This window comes from Hippocampus zosterae, chromosome 2 (assembly GCF_025434085.1).
Source record: "Hippocampus zosterae strain Florida chromosome 2, ASM2543408v3, whole genome shotgun sequence".
Lineage (NCBI taxonomy): Eukaryota > Metazoa > Chordata > Actinopteri > Syngnathiformes > Syngnathidae > Hippocampus > Hippocampus zosterae.
Window position 1 is genome coordinate 17,552,575 of NC_067452.1, and position 20,117 is coordinate 17,572,691.

The 20,117-nt window shown below is 44.2% G+C and overlaps 1 protein-coding gene across 3 annotated transcripts; it reads right to left on the reverse strand.

Annotated features, from left to right (window-relative positions):
- Nucleotides 1-8,119: 8,119 nt before the first annotated feature.
- Nucleotides 8,120-19,726, reverse strand: LOC127595828 (sodium- and chloride-dependent GABA transporter 1-like). Of its 3 annotated transcripts, none has more exons than XM_052057718.1 (15): nt 19,180-19,726; nt 17,789-18,176; nt 17,540-17,671; nt 17,309-17,409; nt 17,098-17,207; nt 16,720-16,852; nt 12,893-13,027; nt 12,692-12,795; nt 12,336-12,460; nt 12,089-12,201; nt 11,304-11,435; nt 11,116-11,218; nt 10,782-10,882; nt 10,498-10,665; nt 8,120-10,424 (listed from the first exon to the last, which is right to left on the reverse strand). In XM_052057718.1, exons 2-15 carry the CDS (start codon nt 18,018-18,020, stop codon nt 9,975-9,977), a joined length of 2,139 nt encoding a protein of 712 aa, XP_051913678.1. In that variant the 5' UTR covers nt 18,021-18,176; nt 19,180-19,726; the 3' UTR covers nt 8,120-9,974. The 3 variants fall into 3 exon arrangements, with proteins under 3 accessions (XP_051913678.1, XP_051913680.1, XP_051913679.1); XM_052057720.1 differs by lacking the exon at nt 19,180-19,726 and adding an exon at nt 18,699-18,906; XM_052057719.1 differs by lacking the exon at nt 19,180-19,726 and adding an exon at nt 18,577-18,906.
- Nucleotides 19,727-20,117: the final 391 nt, after the last annotated feature.

Below are 20,117 nucleotides of genomic sequence, written 5' to 3' on the forward strand. Positions count from 1 at the left end.
TTATTCAAGTAGTCAGTCACTCTCACCTGACCTTATCTTGTGTTTGCTGCACATACGGCTAAACAAACAGGCCATCACAGGGGAGATGTCTTTGATTCGCTTGAATAGGCACCACTACTATCTCCGTTCAACCCTCACTGACTTCATTGGTCCAAGGGGACAAAGTGGCTGCAGGATCAGTTGTGCACTGTTTGGGTCAGAGCAGGTAAACCAGGAGTGAAAAGCAGCTCACAGCGGTGCTACACAACCAAAATGAGGCTGCGGCATCAAATTCATTGATGGGGTGGGGGGAGGGGAGGGTGACGGTTTCAGAGGCGTCACAGTAGCTTTGCCTCTCATGCCGTTATCACACCTGACAGTGTCTGGTTTGGGATCCAGCGGTGCATGCGGCATACGCAAGCGGCTGGTCATCTGTGAGGCAGAGTGATAGGGTGTGATGTGTCACACGCTACGGTAACCTGCCCTTGGATGTGTTTGACAGTTTGCAGGAACTTTCAGCACACAGATTTGTCCCCTGCACTGGAGTCTGAAATCAAAAGGAAATTTCTATTGGAGTCACGCCATGCTCCTGTCATCTCGATCGTTTCGTCAGGTAGTAATCACAGCCAATTTAGATCGGCTGTGAAAAATTGCATTGTGGGGGGAGGGGGGGGGGGGGGGGAAATGACCCAAATAATCTAGTTGTAGTCTTCACAATATTGACTCTGCAAAATTTGCACTCCGAGAATAGGCTGTGACTAAAAACTGTGTAACAAGTCTCCAAATGGGAGCAAGTGAAAGACGCTAATTTCCCAAAGGTCTTTTCCAAAACTTGTCAAAGTCGTCTGATGCACAGGCTGCTTTAGTCTGCGCTTTGCGCTCGACTTTCGCTGGGCCCGAAAATAAAGCCCTTCTTGTGTATGTAAATATACAAGTTGAATGAGACTTTTAAATAGAATGGCTAGTTATAATAAATAATTGTTGATTTTACCAAAACAAAAAAAAACCCCATCCCTGAAATACTTGAATTAGCGTTCCCTGCATATGCCAGCAAGCATAATTGGTGAACCCAAGCATTACTTGTCTAATTGATTTTTTCTTCGTTTGTTTTTTTTTTGGAGGGGGGGGGGGTTGTGAACGAAGTTTCCACCTTCATCACTCCATTGACCCTTCACCCTTGTCTGAGGTCTGCGCTAGTCCTGGTGCCATTTTAGTATGTATTTAATCAATTTTAATCCTTCCTGTCTCTTAGCCCCGTGGTGTCTTTTGGTGTTTTCCCTGTAAACTCCAGGAAGGGGGACAGTAACGCCTGTTGTGGCACTCCCTGGCCTTGCTCACTCATTAGTGAACCTGGCTCCCAAACTTCCCTGACAGATCAGAATAGAAAGCATGCGCCACATTATAGCTATGATTCACAGCAGCCTGGAGTCTGACTCTCCTCTGGGGCTCTTCAAACCTCTTAATCATCGTGTGTGTGTGTGTGTGTGTGTGTGTGTGTGTGTGTGTGTGTGTGTGTGTGTGTGTGTGTGTGTGTGTGTGTGTGTGTGTGTGTGTGTGTGTGTGTGTGTGTGTGTGTGTGTGTGTGTGTGCGCGTGTGTGTGTGTACGTGTGCATGCATCGTTCAAGGAAGAGAGCGAGATGCACAAATGAATGAGCTTGCTTGCATATGACAGTGCTTCTCTAAAATTGGCCTGTGTGTGTGTGTGGAGACCATGTACCATGTATCAGGCAACGTGAACTCGATCTTATCGGATCTTCAAGAGTTTTTGGAGCGGGAAATAAAATGAGTCTATGGTCAAACTGCAACCATCATAACCTTGAGTGTGCATCCATCCATCCATTATCCGAGCCATTTATCCTCACAGGGATCGCGGGCATGTGTTAGGAATGTGGGAGGAAGCTGGAGTACCTGAAGAAAACCCACACAGGCCCTGGGAGAACATGCAAACTCCACACAGGAATGCCGGAGCCCGGATTGAACCTCACGATCTCTGCTCGACCGTCGTGCTGCCAACCGTTAACATATGTATGGTAAATTATTAGGCAGCTTGTTATCATTCTTAACCTATTTTACTGTACAAGTATCAAAGTTAGCTCCTGAAATAAAATTTAAAACTATAAACAATTCAATTGTAACTTTAATGACGAATAACAAAAGCAGAATGGGTTTATGTTGCAGATGCATCTCGGGCTATTCACTTTTTCAACATTTGTGGTACACAAGTATAAAAAGTCAACTGCCATAAGAGATCAAAGGAACAATCCACAAAGAAACGGTGACCATGCGTATGGTACATTGGTACATTCGGCAACGTCCGGTGTATATTCTCCTACCTCTCTCTCTATGGTCTTCTCTGAAAAACATAGTCCATTCTCTTGCAATGAATTTTGAAAAAAATAAAAGAAATCCCCAAAAGTCAAAGAAAAAGCAAAAATCATGGCCACAGTTCTCTTTTGACGTGTGCTGAACAAAGACTTTTTTAAATTGACTTTGGTCAAACTCTGTGGCCGCAAGGGAATTTGGCTATTGATGTTGCAGTATAATCAAGTTTAAGTATATTTGGCTGTTCCTCTGCTTCGGTTTAGTTTGTTTTCGCTCTGATAAAAAACATAAGGGACCCGAGACCCTTGGGCAAGGAATCAAGGAGGGATCCATTAAAAGAGCCTCCCTGCCGACGTTGAGATCTTTCCCTGGGTTGATATGAGGGCACAATGTGCGTGAGCAACACACCATGTGGAATTTTTACTATATGACAGGCATTTTGAGCTTGATTTCCTGAAGGTGTGTACAAACTGGACTACTGACGCAAACAAAGAGGGAAGCTCATCTACCAACCAGGCCCACTCAAGATTGGCACACGATTGCAGCGCGTTTCCATCAAATCCCATGTATAATATGCACTTGTGAATAATATTTGACCCTCCAACAGTACCCTGATTTGCTGCTGTCCTTTATTATCATCGGGTCGTTTGTGAAACTGAAATGTTTTTAATTCTCCCACAGGACAGTGTCACTATCCACAAAAAAATATGATGGTTGTTGACAGTTGCCCTCATTTTCATTGTTTTGGTCAAGTTGCTCCACTTGCACCTCTCCTGTTTTGAAGAGAGCACCAAGAGAGTGTGCAGCGACAGAAAAAAACAAAAAACACTTAATTTGGCCATATGCATCCATTGCACATGATTCAAGTCGAGTCAAGTCACATACAGCACAGATGAAATGTCTTCCCTCGCAACCAGACAAGGCAACTGTGTTTAACTGGGATGTTATGTGACTATTTGTATAAAAAAGCTGTAGAAACAGAAAAAAAGATAAGCTATGATGGAGGAACAAACTGCTTTCCATTTTATTGAATGTTGTGCTTGGAACGAGAATGGCAAGCGAAGTGCTGTAATTTACGAGCTCATAAACGCACCACTTGTTTGCGAAATGACGTCACACCGACAGTCGCGACTTCGCAGGCGAAAACAGCACATTTGAGTAAGCCTGGTTGGTTAAAAAGTGAACAGTAGGAGCGGCAACTGAGTCAGGCTGTGTGCAAAAAGTGAGCAGTTATTTACATCTAATACACTGCCTTTGAAAAGTAATCCGACAGCGCTCACCAACGCTGCTAGCCGCTGCATATAACAAAAAAGAGCGAAAGAGAGAGAGAGAGAACATTTATTTGAGCAAAGTTTATACACTATTCACATTGGGAAATGATACCCGATTAGCATGTATGCACTATGCAGAGCGGCTTTGCATGCTTGACATCCTCTCAGCCCCTGTGCTGCAAATAGCCACGCACACAACATCCTCTGATTACATTGATATGGAGATTCATGCATCTGCAAAGATTAGTTATTCACTTATGTATTTGTTTGGAATTCTCGGGTGAGCGTACCCCAGACAGAAGTCTTGGCCAAATTGAACGCATGAGAGCAAAAACGTCACAAACGATCACATAGAATCTTCACTTAGATATGTGCAGGCTCAGTGACCCACACCATGGTGCCAATAGAGCATTAAAATAAAGAAGAAGGGGGAAAATTGCCTAGCATCGGGGCAATAACAGAGAGGTATAAACTGGAAATGATTATCAGTCTCACTCTTTTAAAGTTTGCAGCAGAATGAGTTTATCTTGCTCTAAGTGAGCTAAAGATTTAATCACTGCAGCCTGTGCGACTTCATAAGCGGTGGTGTTCTGTCATCCTTTCATAAAAGCATCATGGATCACCAATTTGCTTCTCCAGTGTCCTCTCTCACGGCCACACTGCGAGCACTTTTTAAATTTAAAAATAGGCTTCCAGCAGAGTGCCAAGAAATCTCAAACAATGTCCCCTCACTGGGATCTGGATGCAAAATGGACCTGAGCAGCCCAGTGAGAAAAGACTGAGTCACATTGATAAATGATTGTCAATTAACACGTCTTATTGTGCACCTATAAATCCCACCTTGTCACAGTCAGTTGATGATGAATTGTTTCGAGTGTGAGTCATTGGGTGAACATGATTTATCGTTGATGAATACAGACACCACCACAAATTTCCGGCTTGCTCGCTGAGAAACAGTGGACACAACCTGAATGGCAAGAAAATAAAGAAAAGAGTTGTTGAATATAGCTGTGCTGGCTGAAGTTTAATCATTGTTGGAGACTGATAATCACTTTCTTTAATGTATATATAACTTTACATTTTTTATATACATTTTAGAATGTAGCACAAAGGCTTCTGAAGCGCTATCGAACTGTCACCAATTTCCCGTGAGTGGGGGGAAAAACCCAAACAAAATCATGATCCATCCCTCCAGTTAGCAACAGTAATCCAGCAGAGGCCAACCAGTCAGAGACGAAGAGCCAATTTTTTTTCACTGTGTTACTGCAAAGAGCCACATCACACCCTTCCTCGCGTGCGCGCACACACACACACACACACACACTCACACACACACACACACACACACACACATACTTTTTTGGCCAAAGATCGACTTTTGAAGCAACCAACTTCTCACGAACGACCCGATCGCGCACGTGCAAGCATACACACACACACACGCTCTCTCACGCACGCACTCACACGGGTGCCCACCAGTGCACTCGCACACATATGCACGCACATCACGACGAGCAACAGTCGGAATGGGCCGAAAATGAACGAAAGCTAAAGATACAAACAAACAGATCTATTTTTTCCCATCCATTTCCTCCTCCCATCCCTTGCAGTTGACTTGGGAACAGGTCGATTCTGATAGACGTATTGGGCAGCCCTGCCTTAAAATCAGAGTTATTTCGCTGAGTAGCTTCGCGCTTAGCGACGTTGTTTACGCATGAGCGGTGATGCAGTCATCTGATTGGTTGCCCTTTATGTCAATCAAGTAACGGGATTGATGATAGGCTGATTTAGTACGTTCTGTGTACTGAGCGACTTCGTTTGAGTGGCCTTGCCACTGCCGAGGCGTTTTTGACGCCTGTCCTGCGAAAGCCCGGGAGGCACATTGAACCAGCCAGTGAGCCGCATGCGGCTCGCGAGCCGCGGGTTGGCCACCCCTGTAGTAATCATTTAAAGATGTGATGAACAACTACACAGATACACCAAAAAATAATAGGTAAACAAAAGGAGTAAAAAAATATAACGAAGAGGAAATTATCTTATGAAACTATGTATCAAATTGAATTAAAAGCCAGACTAAAAAGAAAAGTTTGCCCTAAAAAATAAAAATAAAAAGCTCATCAGCAGCTGCTCTCGGATCTTCAGGAAACATGTTCCACAAGCGTGGAATATATTAATGAGAGTACTGGATGAATCAAAAGTATAGCAAACGATGATTTTGCTGGTCGACTAATCGGGAAATGTCTTATCGCACCAGCAAGCAGCTGCTTATATAGAGCCATCATTAGCTAACAGCACAGTACAGAGGTCGTGGGGCAACAAATCCAGAGTGTACCCAACCAGCTGCTGGATGACAGGTGGGATGGACTTCAGCATGCCAGTGACCGTTGACAGACTGAACGGATCAGATCATGGATGGATACATTGCTTCCAGCTTGAATTCTTTAAGTTATATACAAGTTAGATACAAATGAATAATAAAGGCAATTAAGGTGGTAATACATGAAACATTTAGTAGTGCCTCTACCTCTGTGTTCTTTCGGTCCAGGATTTTTCTCAGTGTCATTTTTTCAGTTTGCCAGTGTAACATGCCATGCAGTTCATGACAGTGCATCTGGCTCCTTCCTCTTACTGTTCTTCATTCACTATACACGTTGTCCCTGGAGGCCATCGTCTTGACCAATAGTTTCTCCCTTGATAGTACCTATGTGCCCACTACACAGAGATGTACAGTAAGTTCCTCCGCGTGTTCATTGAATTCCGGACGGTGAGGATGTTGGTTGTCCAAATACAGGCTGGAGACGTTGAACAGTACCTTCCAAGGTTTTGTTTCTCTTTTCTGCAGTTTACGAATCGATTCGGGCGCCTGAGAGTTTTCAGATCTTGTCAGGAAGCGTAGAAAAGAATACAGTCATGAGAATATATAGCGACATTGAGATAATGAGAGGCGGACACTTACGCCTCCATGCAAATCCCGGAAACCTCGAATGAGAATAAGAAATGTCGATGCAATTCAATCTTGGCATGTTGGGAAAGTCCAGACCTATCCCGCCGTGCGTAAATCTTGAGATGAGAGTCCCTCCCCGGGGGAACTTGACGGCCTTCAGGGACCCTTCCCAAGGTAGGGACACGAAAGAAGACACTTCATTCACGGGGGAAGAAGACACAAACTTAACACTCCATTCTTTGTTTTAAGATGTTCAGGAAAGAGGCTAGGATCAATAATAGTCACAGTAAGGCGAAGTACCTCAACATCAGCAACACAGATACTTAAATAAACATGTCCTCTGGAGAGGTCCTAAAAGTGCTGGGGGTGATGGCGCACTAAAGGTGATTGTAAATACCTTCGACAGCATACTGCATTGTGTCTTCCAAATCCAACTAAGAGAGAGGAATGATTCCATTCATCACACTTTTCATCTTCCACCTTCACTGGGACCCTCAAGGTGGGTTCAAAAAATGCTACAACAATCTAAACATACTTGTGGAGAGATTCCTTTAAATTGAGTTATTTCAAGATTTACTGGAGTCTCGTGTGAAAATTGAGGTGGCATTCCGATATGTAAAACAGCAGGTTCGTTCGATTTAAGAGACCTCACTGACTGTGTTGTAAATAACAGTAGTCAGAAATGTAAATCCATTTGTGTGTCCCAACCAGCTCCGAGCTAATCCTGACCTTGTCAAAGAAAATGAGCTATAAATGTGGTGGACTTGACACATCGGTTCTGGACTGTCGAATTGGAGATTGCTGCATGGGTGATGATCCTAAATAATAACAACACCGGGAAGAAAGACAGCAAATAAATCATACAGCATCTGATGGTCTGGATTAGCTGCCATTAGGGGCTTTATTCGAACCCAGGTCAACTCAAAGTCATCTTTCTTTCCATCCTCTCAGCTCACAGGCGTATACACACACACGATTTGCCACAAGCAACTGAGGGGACGTCTCATTCTTTGATCCATGGCGAGTCATTGTGGTGGTGTCAGCTGGTAGCATCTCTTTTATCGCACTGGAAACTAATGGGAACAGCGACTGCGACTGCAAGAAGTGGGGGAGAAGACTTAAACGCGCGCACGTACATACACACGTGCACATAAGCTCACACGGCGGGCGGGGGGTGGTGGGTGGCTGTGAGCTCACCAGGGCCGGGGGGCAAGTGATGTTTTGCTTGTTGGCCTGGGACTCTCTGCTTGACTGCGGCATACATATTTCTCCTTTTGATAGTTGTTTATTTATTTATTTATTACTTTATTTATTCTTTGCCCATTACCTCATTTACCCCTGTAGTTCAAGTTAAGCATTTTCAAACAAAATGTCCTTGTTTCTCAAAAAAAAAAAAAAAGACCCATACACAAGGGATTTCATTTCCATTTAGCGGCGTATTGTGCTTTTATTCTTCCCCACATTTCCTCAAATGTTGAGTAGAAATACTTTAAACATCACGCAATGGAACAATGGCCAATTACTTCAGGATTCAGCAGTTCATCTGACTTCCTGACAACAGTGTTCATAAATCATGGGACTGCTACGGAGCACACATTATCGTCATATTTTCTATAACTCTTTATTTTTTTCATTCTTTTTCTTTTTGTCGAACATAAACAATCGTGCTTTATCATTTGACACCATTTAAATACATATCATGTCTATATAATGATTTACATTTGGCAGTGAGACAGTTAAAAATATACAAAACAATAGTGTTTTACGAGACATAGTTTCTGTTTTTTTAATATAATCATCGGCATCTTCATTGTCATTTCGTCCTTCCGTATATTTCTGTCAAATATGTGCTTTAGCTTCTGTGACCAAAATATTATTGCAGAAAACAGCAATTTTTTTTCAACATTTAGACATTAACTTCCAATGTATTACAGACATTCACAGTTACATGTTTACACGGTACGGATTTACAACAAAGTTCCAGAGAAAACTGTGGTAGAGTAACTTTATACAAATAAATGAAATTTCACAGGACATGAACTGTAGCCATTTCACATTTCCACTTTGTTGTTTAGCTTTTCACGGTCAACCTGTTACTTTCACACCTCCACACGTTCCTCGCAGTAGCTGCCGCAGAAGCTAACTAGCATTGTGCTAAGCACGCTATGGTAAACGTCTGGGCTTTTCACAAATAAAGCAAAGAGACAGCGGAAACAAGAAGAGAAACAGACCACTTGCTTACTGGCCTGCGCTTAAACATCTACATATGTATTGCTGAATACATGTATTTGTCAAAATATAATTGATTGATACACGTACTGAAAAGTCATGACTCAAACACAGACTTGATCCAGGTTCTTGTGCTAGCATATGATGTGGTCCTTTTGTTGTTGTTGTTGTTGTCATTATTCTTGCGCTCAGTCATGGAAACAGTCCATGGCTTGCTTAAAATCGATGTTTTGGCTTAAGGCCATCTTTTTTTGGTCAGGAATTTCAGACAATTTTCACTGATGTTCCTGAGGAAATCATGCAAATAGTAAACAGCACTGACTGTCAGGATTAAGGGATAGTCTGCATTTGTAAATCATTTTCTCTCGCCCTGTGCTTTTTTACATTTGTTCTTTTTGTTGTTGTTGTTGTACCTCTTCATACCCTGTGCTTCTGCCAACCAGATGCTCAAACAGCATAGTTTTTGCATGTCTGCCTATTGATTTGGTCCTCCGTCACATCAACAACATAGAGTATAAAACCTCCTAAAAATAATTCTAAAAATGTGTCCATCACACAAAAGTTGTTTTTGTTTTTTTTTTCACTGGAAAAAGGAAGGGGGAAAATAACAGTCTCTCTCACACAAAACATGACTGGATTGCTCCAGCTGACTTCTAAACATGAACTTCTTATTGGCATTGTGCTTTCTCACAAACTCCTCAACTTCGCTCTGGCCTTCAGTTTGCCGTGGAGAGTGCAACGTTTTGAAAAAGAGACAACTGTGTGAGATTTAGTAAACATCCACGAAAAAATTGACACAGCCCTTGCTGTCGTCAGCGATGTCAATTTTGTTCACTACTTCATCTACTATATTCACACAGGTATTTACTGAATTCATGAAGATATTCAACATATTTCTAATCTAGATCTCTATTTATTTTTATTTTTTTCTCACAGTATTACACAGTATGTTTATTTAATTGTATTTTTTGTATTTTTTTTTTTTTTTTAATAGTCAGATTTATGGTTGTACCGGTGCACACTAACAGTCTTTGATATATTCGGAATGCAAACCAACAACAGGACATCGTTGGCTTGAACATGTAAGAAAATGTAATATGGTTGGAAAATCTATTGTATTTCGATCAGGTATTGCCCTCGGAGGTAGGTGAATCAATTGAAATCTTGGAAGTAAGTCCTTTATAATGTTCTCTTTTGTCTACATGCTCCAAGAGGGTTTCTTTGTTGTCTACACGTTGGCCTCGGCAGTGGTCAGGTTAGAGGTCACGCTTGCTGGGTTCCGCGGGTTCACGGGCTCCATTGGATTCGCTGGGTTCGGGGGAGGGATTGTTGGACTGACTGTTGTTGTCGGTGGGTTGGCCGGACTGGCCGTGGCCGTGGCCGTGCCCGTGGCGGTTGTGGTGATGGTGGTCACGATGGTGGGACTCGTTGCTGGGCTCACAGGGCTAGCGGGGGCAGCCGGAGGGTTAGCCGGCGGTGGAGCCGGGTTCGCAGACGCTTCGGGGCTGGTTGCGTTGACGGGAGCCGGGTTGGCCGGGACTGGATTGGTCGGGCTGGAGGGGTTAGCTGGATTAGTGGGGCTGGGTATGTTGGCGGTGTTTGTTTCCAGCTGCTGCTCAGGTCCGTTTTCCTGCGGTCGCCTGACAACCGCCGGAGGCTGAAGCATGATCCGAAGTCGCTGGCAGAGAAATGCGCAGGAGTTACCAACAGTTGTGCAAACTTTAGCCCAGCAAATTCCCAAATGCTCATACCTCTTTGTAGGTGCCCTTGAGGCCAAGGTACATATAAATCATGTAGCCCGGTATGAGGACCATAGAAGACAGAGCCATGAGCCAGCCCACTCCCTGACCCCAGCCTGGGAACACGTATTCTCCCATGGTGAGAGGAACCATTTGTACGGCGCTGAACAAGAACACTCCCTGTGGGAGACAGGAGTCACTTTATGCATCACGACACCGATGGCTCGTGGCGGCGGGTGGCTAATATTGATTTTTCACGTTTCGTTTTTCACATCAAGTGCGCTGATCTCACGCACAGCGACAATGAGAGGGGTGAACACCACCCAGCACATCTTCCACCACACGCAAGGCTTGTAGCCGATCATCTCCTCGATGTTCTCATAGAACTTGTTCACACCTGCGAGACAAATAAAGGGAGGGTGAAAAATCCATTCCAATTTGCTGCAGGTTTGCCGTGCATGATGATGAGGGTGGCGAGGACACGAATGAGCGCTCGCGACCTTGACGGTGAACAGCGGCGCTTCTGACTCGCCGAGCGCTCTCCCCTTTTCAAGTGTCCTCCAGCCTAGTATGTTGCCGAACGAATGAGCGAGCAACGCCCTGGTTTAGTGACACTAGAGTGATACACACCGTAGCACCAGGATATGGAGATGCATTCAAAGAAGACCAAGAAGAGCAGACACATTCCGCTGGCGGAATAGTAGTCAAACAGTTTGAACACGTAAATCCCTCCCTGGTGGCAGAAAAATGGATGGAGTTGCTCCATGTCAGCATGATATCACGCAATAACAGTTTGGGGAAAAAGCCGCCTGCTGTACCTGCGTGATGTTTGAAAGGCCGATCGCGTAAGACACCAGGCAGACGACAGCGATGAAGATCTCTCGTCTGCCTCGGAGCGCTCTGGGAAATTCATCTACTAAAGCAGTAATGAAGCCCTCCACAGTGCAGAACTGAAGGACGAGAGCAGCAGGCACGGAGATAAATATGAAAGGCCATTACGTACCACCGTTAAATCTTGCGGTGTGTTTGCGCTTTATTGCTAATTGTGTTTTTTGGCTCTCTCTATTTATTAGCTGCCATTGCGGGGCTCGTATTTTAATTGCAGCATGCATGTTCACAATTATGTTTTCTAAAACTGACTTATGTGGTGTTCTGGCTCAAGGAGGATGACAAATCACGATGACAAGTGCAGAGAGCATAAAAGTGTCCAAAAATGCCGCCATCTTCTGAATGATCCACTTCTTGGGGTCCATATTTGGAAAAATTTAGAGATTTGCATCATCAACGATCCTCTAACACCAATGGTCATAGGCCAACGTGCGGCTGCCTCAGCGCTTTATTTTGCCCGCATTTGAACTGTGACGTCACAAAATGTGAAGCAAAACAAAGTGGAGAAATTGCAGGCAGTGAACCCCGCAGGCACACAGAGGTGATAAAGTTGCATTGAAAAACCTTGACAGCTCGAGTCGAAACTGGGTTCTCACCGCGCGCATGAAGCAAATTGCATTCTTATCATGCAGCAAGCGGCTGCTGCCGTGTGGTATGCAACTGCATTTGGTTATTTAGGTCAGCCCAGGAGCAGCTCGGGAGTGAGCCCACTTACCTGGCTGTCTATCCCCAGCATGAGCAGCATGGAGAAGAACAGAATAGCCCACAGTGGAGACACAGGCAACTGGGTTACAGCCTCTGGGTAGGCCAGAAAAGCTAAGCCGGGACCTGGAGTGCAAATAGCAAAAATCACCTCCCGTTCAATCACACGCAGAAATTGACGGTGAAAACTTTTAAACGGGAAAGCACCGTTGGTGCTGCAGTTTAGTTTTCTCACTCGCGGGCAGAAGAGTGGCAGTTACCTGAAGCCGCTACGTCCGCAATGTCCTTCTTGGTCACGTGTGCCATGAAGCCAACGATGGAGAAGATTACAAAGCCAGCAAACATGCTGGTGCATGAGTTGATGCAGCACACGATGATAGAGTCTCTAGGGAAAGCAAGTGGGGAAAATTCACGTTTTGCATGTGGACATGGAGTGGAGGGCCGGTAACTTTGAAATCATCAAAACTGCTGCTGCCATGCTGCGTGGGGAACAAAAACAAAACAAGTGCCAGCCTTGTTTTATTTTCTCTCAGTGCGCAGACTAAGAACAAATGGTATTGTTCTTACACGCCAACGTCATTCCCACACTTGTTCTTGACATTTGCCACTGTCTCACCTGTAAACATTATTATTGAATGGGTTGTAGCTTCCAAGAGCTATCAGTGAGCCCAGTCCCAATCCGTAGGAAAAAAAGATTTGGGTTGCGGCGTCCAGCCATACCTGACGGGAGGAGCACAAATGTTGAGATGCAGCGGTCAGTGCTTTGTCCACTCACGCATGCGAGTGGGGATCTTTTTTGGGACGAGCTTGTCGTTACCTCCGATGCTTTGAGCTTTTCGAAATCTGGGGTGATGTAGAACAGAATTCCCTCTCTTGCCCCAGGCAGAGTCACTCCACGGATGAAGAGGATGAAGAGCATAAAGTAGGGATACGTAGCCGAGAAGTAAACCACCTGTGAAGTGGCAAGCGGCAATCAGCGAGGTCTCCCCAATGGATACCTCGCTGTCAGAGATTTTCTCTGACAAAGTTAAAGAAATGACTCGTCACACAGGAAAATTGTCTTCAATATCAGCGGGAGCGGATCTCTGAGAGCGAACGACGGTTTAGTTGCTCCGATGATACACACTCAGCTCCCTCTCCGAACTTTTATTGCAAAAAGACACTACGCCAGAGATTTGCATACCGCGCCACCCAGTCCGGCCCCTCGGTGGTGATCTGATCTACCCGAATACACAAGTCACAGACTTTGCTGATGACAAATGTCCACCTGGGCGCGACAGCTATTCCCAAACTGTCTTTTGGTATTCAACAACTCTTTGTTCCCAATTTGTTTAGTCCCACTCTGTGATTGAATCTAGCCTTCTTCCATCTGTTCGCCCCCCTTGCTTTGACGTGATTACTCAAGAAAAGGCCCTCCGCCCAAACGGCCGACACCTCTGCGCTGAGCATGTCCAGACATGCCCAAATTAACCGAAACATGATACCATTTTGTTCATAGATTTCTCTGTCACTTGCAAACTGGCCCCATCCAGATAACATCATTTATATGGCGGCTCAAAACTTGGGATGGACAGTAGGAATGAATTGATTGTCAAGAATTCTGTAAATGGAGAGAAACTGATTATGACGAATGATTGACACCTGTCAAAATATCTGTTGATTCAGTTTCACTTGGTTTCGGCCCATAGACACAGACGAAGGGGCGTAGCCTGCATTTGGGAAGTGGGGAGGCAGAGGTGGCGTGCCTTACTCATCATTTTAAAAGTGAGGGTTTCTGGCAAACTCTTCGAGAATAAGCCAACGATGTAACAGGCTCTTTCATTTAACTGCTAGTCTATTTGGTGGCCAAAGAACGAAATCACCATGCTGGCGACACTGAACAGATAAATTCAGTAAACAACATTCTTCTCAGCAAGCTTATTGGACACAAAATGACCGTCCAAATCCTAATTTTCAGCCTCGCAAAAACGAATAGTGGCTGCATTTCCTTTGCTTGGCATGAAAGCAGGCTTACAGTTGTGCCCATAGATTTACATGGCTATTACCGTATTGGCCCGACTATAAGACAGTGTTTTTTGCATTTAAATAAGACTGAAAAAGTGTAGGTCGTCTTATATTCGGGGTCGAGAGATTCTACCCATTCGCCACGCTAGATGGCGCCAGATATCATTGACGCGAACGCTGAACTTGACTCTCCAGGCCAAAGTTAACCCCTGCCACGAAGAATAAAAATAAAAATAGCAGTAGCACGAAGAAGAAAAATAAAAAATAGTGGTAAGAAGGAAAAGAGAAGAAAATAATAGAATAGATAACAGAAAATGGAGAAACATAGTGACAATCTGGAGAAAAGTGGGTCGAAGATGGGCCAGGTTAACCGGCAGCTGAGGAGAAGTTATGATGTAATTTACATTTCAAAAACCAGAAGGCATTCATTTTCGAATGTGATTGCACTTTAGATTTGAATGAGGCAAAATAACATGCTTTTTTCTCTCAAATATATTGTTATAATCATTTGTTTCAGATGTACTGTAATTATTTTCTGTCTAAAAATTAATTTGTTGTTCAAAAAGTCTTTTTTCCAACTTGAGTCTTGAAAAAGAGGGGGTTGTCTTATAATCAGGGCCGTCTTATATTCGGGCCAATATGGTATATTCTGTGTTTTAAGCAGAAAAAGACATTCATGACTCTCAACTTGGATTTAGGAAAACTAACAACATTTCTGTCTGTTTTCTGGTACGGTTTAATTCAAACACTACCCCAGTTATTTCCAAAAACTTGGAAGGGCACTCGATCACATTTTAAAATTTGAAAATGCCGAAGCCCACCGAATACCTATTTTTCATGACCGGAATAAATATACATGAACATGGCGATATAAAAAGTGCAAACTCATGATAGGTCCATTTCATTTGTAAACACACTCTTTCATCAATCCACATAAATAATATTAAACAGATTGAAATACAGTATGAGCAAGAAAATGCGAACATTAAATCGGCCTATTTACTCACTACACATGGCCAAAAGATGGATTTTCTAAATTGCATTCACGTGCACCTTTATGATTCCTACATAGGAAATATGCGCAAAGCACCAGTGAGTTTCAGTATTGTAGAATTAAAAATTGAAAAACATTTTGAGCAGAATTGGGGTTCGGTCAAGCACAGTCCTTCTCATTGACCAGCCACTCGAGTAGGTGGCATTGGCACTCTCAGTTTTATTTTATTTTTTTATGGTGGGGGGATTTAAATTGGGGCATTTCAAGTTTTTCTGAGATGAATTGAAAACATTAAATTTATTCTTTGTTCATAACAATATTATTCTTTTTGTCTCATTTAATATTAATAGATGTAATAATATAGCCAAATAACAACAATAATCATAATAAACAATCACTAGCAAGTAGCAAGTAAGCTAACATACTGTAAGTAACAATACTCCTTTAACCCCCTCTCCAACTGAGCTGCGAACAGTACTCTTGTCACGGTTCGTTCAAGGTCTCAAATGTTCGCCAAACGGTCACCAGATGTTCACCAACAGTTTTACTGTTTTTTCTTGTTGCGCCAATAAAAATACAGGCGATGAGAATCCAACATTCACACAACTTTGAAAAGACTCGCAATCGTTTGCTATTAGTATTGGCGTTAGAGCTCTTGCACGACAGTTTTCTCATAAGCAAAAAAAGCCAGCGATAGCAGCCTCACAGATAACCCTTTTTTACTTTGCTCAACATTTTTTCAGCAGTCATCCATCTGATCTGCTCCGTGTGCGATTGATCGTTTGTGCGATGACTGCTCATTATGCATTCTAGGACGGCTTGGAAAAACATGTTACATTTTAAATAGTATGAGAATTTTGGGTAAATGTCGGTGATTGTCGGGGATAGGCGTGGGTGGACAAATCCCTTCGTCTTCCCACCTCGACAACACCCCTGACAAAAACACAAGAAACTGAGCTACATAGGCAGCAATGTCTCCGGGCAACAGTGGTCTTGACTCTACACGAAATGCCCACTTTCATGCCAGAGAGAGTTTCTGCCATCCCTCGGAAAGTAACCCTAAATCCGTTAATTCTTCCCCAGTTGATTATGTGCCGTAAATGAACACTCCTGCTCTTAGTGTCTCTTGAAGACCGAACGGCCAGTCGGCCGGCAAAGCTGCTGAAGCCTCACTGAGCACATCTCCTCTTCTCCGTGTGCACTCATGACAGCGTGCGAGCTATTTCTTTGCCAAACGTGCAGAGGAAATATGATGTTTTGTGACCAAGTCAAATTTTATTTGCCATGGCCACGTGACAATGGCTACGCGTGCCCGCGAGGGAAGCCGAAGAGCTTTGAGAGAAAGGGCACGACAAACCCAGATTGCGACCGATGGCTGTTTGTTGCTGCGCCTATCATGGATCCACACGCGCTGCTACTAGTGTCAGGAGGCTTTCGAATGACAGGAGCCACTGTCAGGCACACTTAAACTCTGAGCACCACTATTTGCTGTCGCTGATGTTGAAATCCACATTGACAATGCTGACTGAATTGTAAATCCTGCATGAGGCTATATTAGACTGATTAATAATGCATTCCGGTCCCACATATCTCCTAATTGGAACTCATGCGAAAGCTCTTGATCTGCAAATATGCCAACGTCTTACCTTCCCTGTCCAGCCGACCCCTTTCCAGATACAGAAGTAGACGAGGACCCATGCGATGGCCAGCGTGATTGCGAGTGGCACCCGAATCTGGCCCGGTTTTTCCAAGCCATCGGTCATTTCATGCACATTGCGCCTATAAATCAAAGCAAGTGACACTATGACTGTTAGACGGCCTTTGTTTTTTTGTTTTTTTTTAAATCAATGGTACCCAAATCCGGTCGTTGAGAGCCACTATCCAGCCTGTTTTAGATGACGCCCTCTTCCAACGCAGCGGATGATGAGCTCATCGAGCCATCTCAAACTGGGAGCATAGGGGCTCTCGATTACCAGACCTGATTGAAGGGATTCATAGAGGGCAACACGAGGATGGTATCTTACTCCCAAAATTCCACCACTGCACTGGTGAGATTGGTGGTGTCTGCGATGGAGTAATTTGTATAGCACTTCTCTGTGTTCCATAGATTGTTGCATGAGCTCCATGGTAGTTCCTGGAATAAAACAAACACACACACACAATCGTGTTTGTGATTCAAAAACGTGATCCTTTAACGAATGGTTGCTATCCTTTCTCTTTATTTTGTGTACTTACAGCGGTAAATGAGTTGTACAGGTAATAAATAGCCCAGGAAATGATTACAATGTAGTATATGTTAAGCCAGAAGGAAAGGACAGCAGCTGCAAGGCCCACACCTGTTTTACACACACACACACGAATATGCCATTTCAACGATCAGTGTGTGTGTGAGTTGATTTCTTATTTAGATCAATTGGACCTTAAATATCTTATATCTTTGCATATGTATCGGGAAAGGAGCTCTACCTTTAAACATCGGAGCCAGTTTCCACACACCAAGCCCTCCGATTGAAGTGTATTGACCCAAGGAGCATTCCAGAAGGAACAAGGGCATCCCAGCAAATATGAGAGTCAAAAAATAGGGAATCAAGAAGGCCCCTGGATGGAGATGGAAAAGTGGATCAAGTTCAGACATCAGCACAACATCACATCTTCATGTCAGTGGGCGTGAAATCAAGAGGCGGAAGTTTGGGGCGCGAGAAAAAGGTTGTTTACCTCCGCCGTTTTTGCCACAAAGATATGGAAACCTCCACACGTTGCCCAGTCCGATTGCATAACCCACACACGACAGGAGAAAATCAAATTTCCCTCCCCACGTTTCTCTGTCTGGCAACTCCTTTTTCTTATTTTCGGGCTTGACGTCCAGCGACTTGGGCTTGTCATTATTGGCGGCCACCTCGTTCAGTTCCGTCACTTGGCCATCCGTTTTGGTGCCGTTTGTCGCCATGTCTCTGGCTTTGGCGCAGGCCCTGGCAGTCGGACGGGAGGCTTCGGCACCGGTCCACGTAGACAACAGCTTCGCGGTTTTCGCACCAAACCTTTGGAGCGAGCGTGCAGGGGAAAAGAAGCCCGCGTACACACGGAATCGTCAGTCGCCGTGAACCTGCAGGTATGGGAAATAGAGCAGTTGGTCCCATTTTTCAGGCGGCCCGAATCGGCTCATCATGAGGCAATACGCCGTGTGCACATTTTGCACCGCGTTCATTTTTTACTCCGCGTTTGGCGCAAAAAAAAAAACTCATTAAAAACCGAGTAGATCTGCTTTGCATTGATACGAGCGTTTCAAACGGACATGGAATATCAATTAATATCAATGTCAATTAGGACCTTTGACAAGAAAATGGATCAATTTCGATCAGAATCGAACACTTAAAAAAAGTCATTTCGGACTCAACGCAGATTGCGCGTAAACGATCGGCGGTCAAAACCAAATTGTTTTCACAAGACAAACAAAGTCGGGCATTTAATTCACCAAACGAACAAACCCATTAAAAAACACCTACATGAAACAAAAACGAGGTGGAAAAAAAACTTGGATGAATCACTGCAAGGTCAAGACGTGCGGCAGCAAATCGCCTCTGAGCGTATGGGAATCAAAAAGCAAGAGGTGTCCTCCTATTACCACCTGCAGATTCTCCTGACGCTTCTTGCAAAAGTGTGCACGCAGAGAGGTCTTGCACCAGCTGTGAGACACAACACACCGTGGAGACAAAGGGATGTCCAATGCGTAAAAGCCTTACGCAAATGTCCAAGCCGTCCACCCCGTCTTCGTAGCAAAACATGCACATTCATATGATCGCACATTTGCACTTAAAAGGACGTGACATTTCTGCTCATTTGTTCTTCTTTATTCTTTTTTTTTGGAGGGGGGGGGGGTGAATTTAGCGTGAAAACGCACAGCACTCACACGCACGCGCGCGTAAACACGCCCGCGCACACACAGGCACACTAATAAACGCATTTGTTGTGCATTCGCCGCCTGCCGCAAAATCAAAACGATAAGAATCATGCATTGAGACATTTGTTGTTTGCAAACACGCGCGCGAGCACGAGCCAACACACGTACGCGCGCACGCACCGGCACCTGGCGTGTTTAATATACTCACCGTGGACGTGGCGTGAATGTGGAGGATGCGCAGCCTGCCCCGAATCTGCGTGGATACCTCCTCCTGTGGATGAAGTTGTAAACTCCCAATATGTCTTGGAACATCAATCGGTTTTACTTCCATTAAAAGCCTTAAAGGGACCATGCAGCGTCCAAGGGGTCCAAAGCGCAAGAGCTATCCACTCGGGGAGCGGTGCTGAAAAAACCAAGAGGAGGACGGAAAAGAAGAGAATGCAGAATAAAAAGAAGAGCTGGCGTAATCAACACGGGCAGCAGCCGCTTTGCCTTCTTACGTGACTGTCTAACATCAACAAGCAGAGAATCAACTCCCATCGCACACCCTCAATGTCATCTCAAAGTCGACCCCCCCTTCCTCTTCATATTCATCTATAGGCTGCACTGACGTCAAACTTGCACCCTTTGTATTTTTCATATTGTTGTGCTCCTCAATCCAATCACAACAATTCACGCCCTTTTGAGCATTTTTTCTTGAAGACAACATGGTCAATAAATATGAAGACGTCCATATTACAAGGCTCCCTTCCTCATTGTAAACGTGTTTGCTTTATTTCCCCTGATACTCATTTTACAATGAATGGCTCCTGCGCCTGTGCATGTGTCACAAAATATGCATGCGGCTCCCCTTCCAGCAGCAAGCTGAATTTTACAGATTAAAAAAAAAAGGAGACTCGTGGGGGCAATGCAAACCTCGATATTTAGACTGGGTGGCCAGTCGGCGGCTGTCTGCAGATTGAGATGAAGGCAGCCGGTCGATAAAAGGAGGGGACACAACAATGCCGTCCAAAAATGAGGTGATGATGAGGAATGAGGTCTTGGAAGGACATGTCTAAAATATTGTAAGATTGAGTTTTTTCACCCCAAAAGTGGATCATGCACAGCATTTAAACGTGACTCAAACAATCAGAAATTGTCATTTGC

Coding starts and splice junctions, on each gene's coding strand:
- LOC127595828 (XM_052057718.1), bottom strand. CDS start 18,020: ATGGCGACAAACGGCACCAAAACGGATGGCCAAGTGACGGAACTGAAC. Junction 12,461..12,691: donor TTCAATAATAATGTTTACAG/GTGAGACAGTGG, acceptor TGCTTTCCCTAG/AGACTCTATCATCGTGTGCT. Junction 11,219..11,303: donor GCCTTTCAAACATCACGCAG/GTACAGCAGGCG, acceptor TTCTGCCACCAG/GGAGGGATTTACGTGTTCAA.